This window comes from Pempheris klunzingeri, chromosome 1 (genome assembly GCF_042242105.1).
Source record: "Pempheris klunzingeri isolate RE-2024b chromosome 1, fPemKlu1.hap1, whole genome shotgun sequence".
In the NCBI taxonomy this organism is placed as follows: domain Eukaryota; kingdom Metazoa; phylum Chordata; class Actinopteri; order Acropomatiformes; family Pempheridae; genus Pempheris; species Pempheris klunzingeri.
In genome coordinates this window covers 20,629,701-20,632,302 of record NC_092012.1, presented here as the reverse complement: position 1 = coordinate 20,632,302, position 2,602 = coordinate 20,629,701, and the positions used below count along the sequence as shown (strand labels likewise).

General features: G+C 52.3%; 1 protein-coding gene across 1 annotated transcript; it reads right to left on the bottom strand.

Annotated features, from left to right (window-relative positions):
• Window positions 1-425: 425 nt before the first annotated feature.
• LOC139206036 (regulator of G-protein signaling 9-binding protein) lies at window positions 426-1,166 on the bottom strand. Its single transcript, XM_070836230.1, has one exon. It carries the CDS (start codon window positions 1,164-1,166, stop codon window positions 426-428), a length of 741 nt encoding a protein of 246 aa, XP_070692331.1.
• Window positions 1,167-2,602: the final 1,436 nt, after the last annotated feature.

Genomic DNA, 2,602 nt, shown 5'->3' with positions numbered 1-2,602 from the left:
CTTGGATTACGTGTTGTTTGTATCATCCTGATGGCCAGACACTGTCACGTAATTTAATTTTTTTTTTTTCCCTCTTCCAAAAATACACGACCTCATGGCCCCTCAAAATACGTAACCTCAAATTGTGGCCGACATCCATTTACTCCCAATGACACACACTGGCTATATTGTTCTACGTTTTATCTAGTGCAACTCTTCAACTCCACCAATACATTCACAGATCCGAGAAAGATTAACAACTTCGCGTGTCCACAATTTTTTCATCCCCATAAACCCTCTAAGAAGCTCCCTCTCTCTCCCCTCTCTCTCCCCCCTCTCTCTCTCTCTCTCTGGTGTGGAGCTGCTGGCTCTGAACCTCAATGACGCTCCCGTGGGCAGCCGCGCGGGCCGGGTGTCTATAAGCGTGGGGCTGCTGGTTTTCCAGTTCAGGACATATTGATGACCAAATATCCGAGAACCACGGCCACCGTGACGATGACGAAGAACACAAGCACGGCGCAAATGGGCGCAAAGCCCGCATCCCTGCTGCCTCCCCCGACCTCCTCTTTGGGCTCCTCCTCGCAGATGGAGATGACACCCACGGAGGAATTTCCCACACTCATGTTGGACTTGAGCTCCGCGCCCGCCTCCTGCTTCGCCTCCACGGCCCACGGCGCCACCTGCACCTTCATCTCCATCTCCTCCATCATCTGGCTCATCTGGGAGATCTCGGACTGCAGGTCCCGCAGGTCGGCCGTGTCGATGTTGCTGTCCGACTCGTACTTCATGTTCTGCACGCTCATGGCGCGGGCCGCCACGCTGGTGGTGCTGCCGGTCATGCCCGTCTGGATGAGGTGTCTCGTCGGCACCTTGAGGGGGAAGTCCTGCCCTATCTCCAGGGACCTTTTCATGTCCACCTCCAGGAGCTCCATGCTGCTGGAGAACAGCACCCATAGGCGCTCGTACTCGACCCGGTCCTCTTTGCTGATGGTCTTGTCTTTGAGCAGAGAGGTCAGTTTAGTCCTGTTGGCCACGGCCAGCTCCTGGGCCTTCGTGCGGGTCCTCTTCAGCTCCTCTCGCAGGTTCTGCGAGTCCGAGGTGCTCCCCAGGGCGATCACCAAATGCCTGTAGCAGGCGGTGACTTTGTTCAAAGCATCCAGCATTGTCTTGCACTCCTCTTTCCCCATGACTGATGAAGGAAAAGATCCCCACTCCAAAAAATATGACAAAATAAACCAAAGGAGCTTGAAGAGAGATGGCGAGCAGTCAGTGAGGGTGCTGTAGCCACTGTCCTTAGTTTCTACAGGAGCACACCCAGCTCTACAAATCCCCTCAGCGCACTAGTCAGAGCAAATTCCTCTCTATCCATGCTCCTTCCTGTCTGCGAGCAGCCACAGAGAGCGGCTTAGAAATTAATGCGTCCGTAAATGGCTTTAGGTTATACCTTTGCGCTCCCCCTCTCCAGATCAAACAGCGCCGGAGCAGCTCTCCTGCAGGGCGGATGCTGACTGGATGTGAAACAATCCCTCCTCCCGTTCTATGAGACTGAGATCCACACTGAGCTACAGGTGTCACAACATCCGCCTTTTCTGGTCTGCAGCTTAAAATCAGTCCGTTAATGGGTGGGAGGATGGAGGATCCCTACTGAAGGCTCAAAAAGAGAGAGAAGAGGCTTCAAAGCTTCCGTATCAGGGAGCCATCGTGCCGTGGTTTGTTTATCTGTGCGGGGAGCTGTCCACTTCAGCACCCAATCGATGATGTTTAAATACCAGTAAGCGCCTTCTGCGGTCACATGTGCCCGCTAAATAGAGCCACGCAGGCGGGGAAACACGGTGGTTGCGCTCCCATTGGTTTGCTCACACAGACGTCTGGTTCGAATGCGTCCCGTCATTGGCTGATGTGTCCATACCGTGGGCAGGGCTCTGATATGTATCAGAGGGGATGTGAAATCACAAAGCTCTAACCTATCTGCCACTATCTGCCATTTGTCATCAGGGTCCCTGCATGTGCTGTCAGCTGTTTCCAGAGATCCAGCTAGACGCTCAGCATTGTCTTCAGCATTTAAAGCAGCACAGTGGGAGCAAACGTGCACTCTTTCCCATTATTTGAACCACTCCATATCTGCTTAGTAAAATACACATTTACAGAGGTGTAGAAAATGGATAAAACTTGAGCCATGAGTGCATAAGTGACGCCCACGTGTTGTCTCTTCTCTGCTTGTTTGCATAGTCACAGGCCTCGTAGCCAATTAGAAACACACCTGCCTGCACAGAGTTTCTGGAGGATGCCAGCGGTTGCACACAGCATCGGTAGGATAATGTGTTGTTTACTCGTTGGCTCCTGCTGTGTTGAGAGGTGAGAGACAGATAAGGCTGCACGGTGTTTGCTTGGTTTGCTCTTTTTGCATTATTGAAGCAGATGGGGCCTAATGATCCGGTGACTGCAGCGCAAAGCCAATGGACTGAAGAGCAGAGGAAGCCCGATGAACCGAGGCAGAGGCTCCATGTTTGCTTTACCTGAGATCACATCTGCCGTGGCTTGGGAATTTATTTCCTCTGTTCCATGTATTCTTAGTTTTGCGTATTGAGACCACATGCATGTCCCTCAAGTGGGATGCTCATGG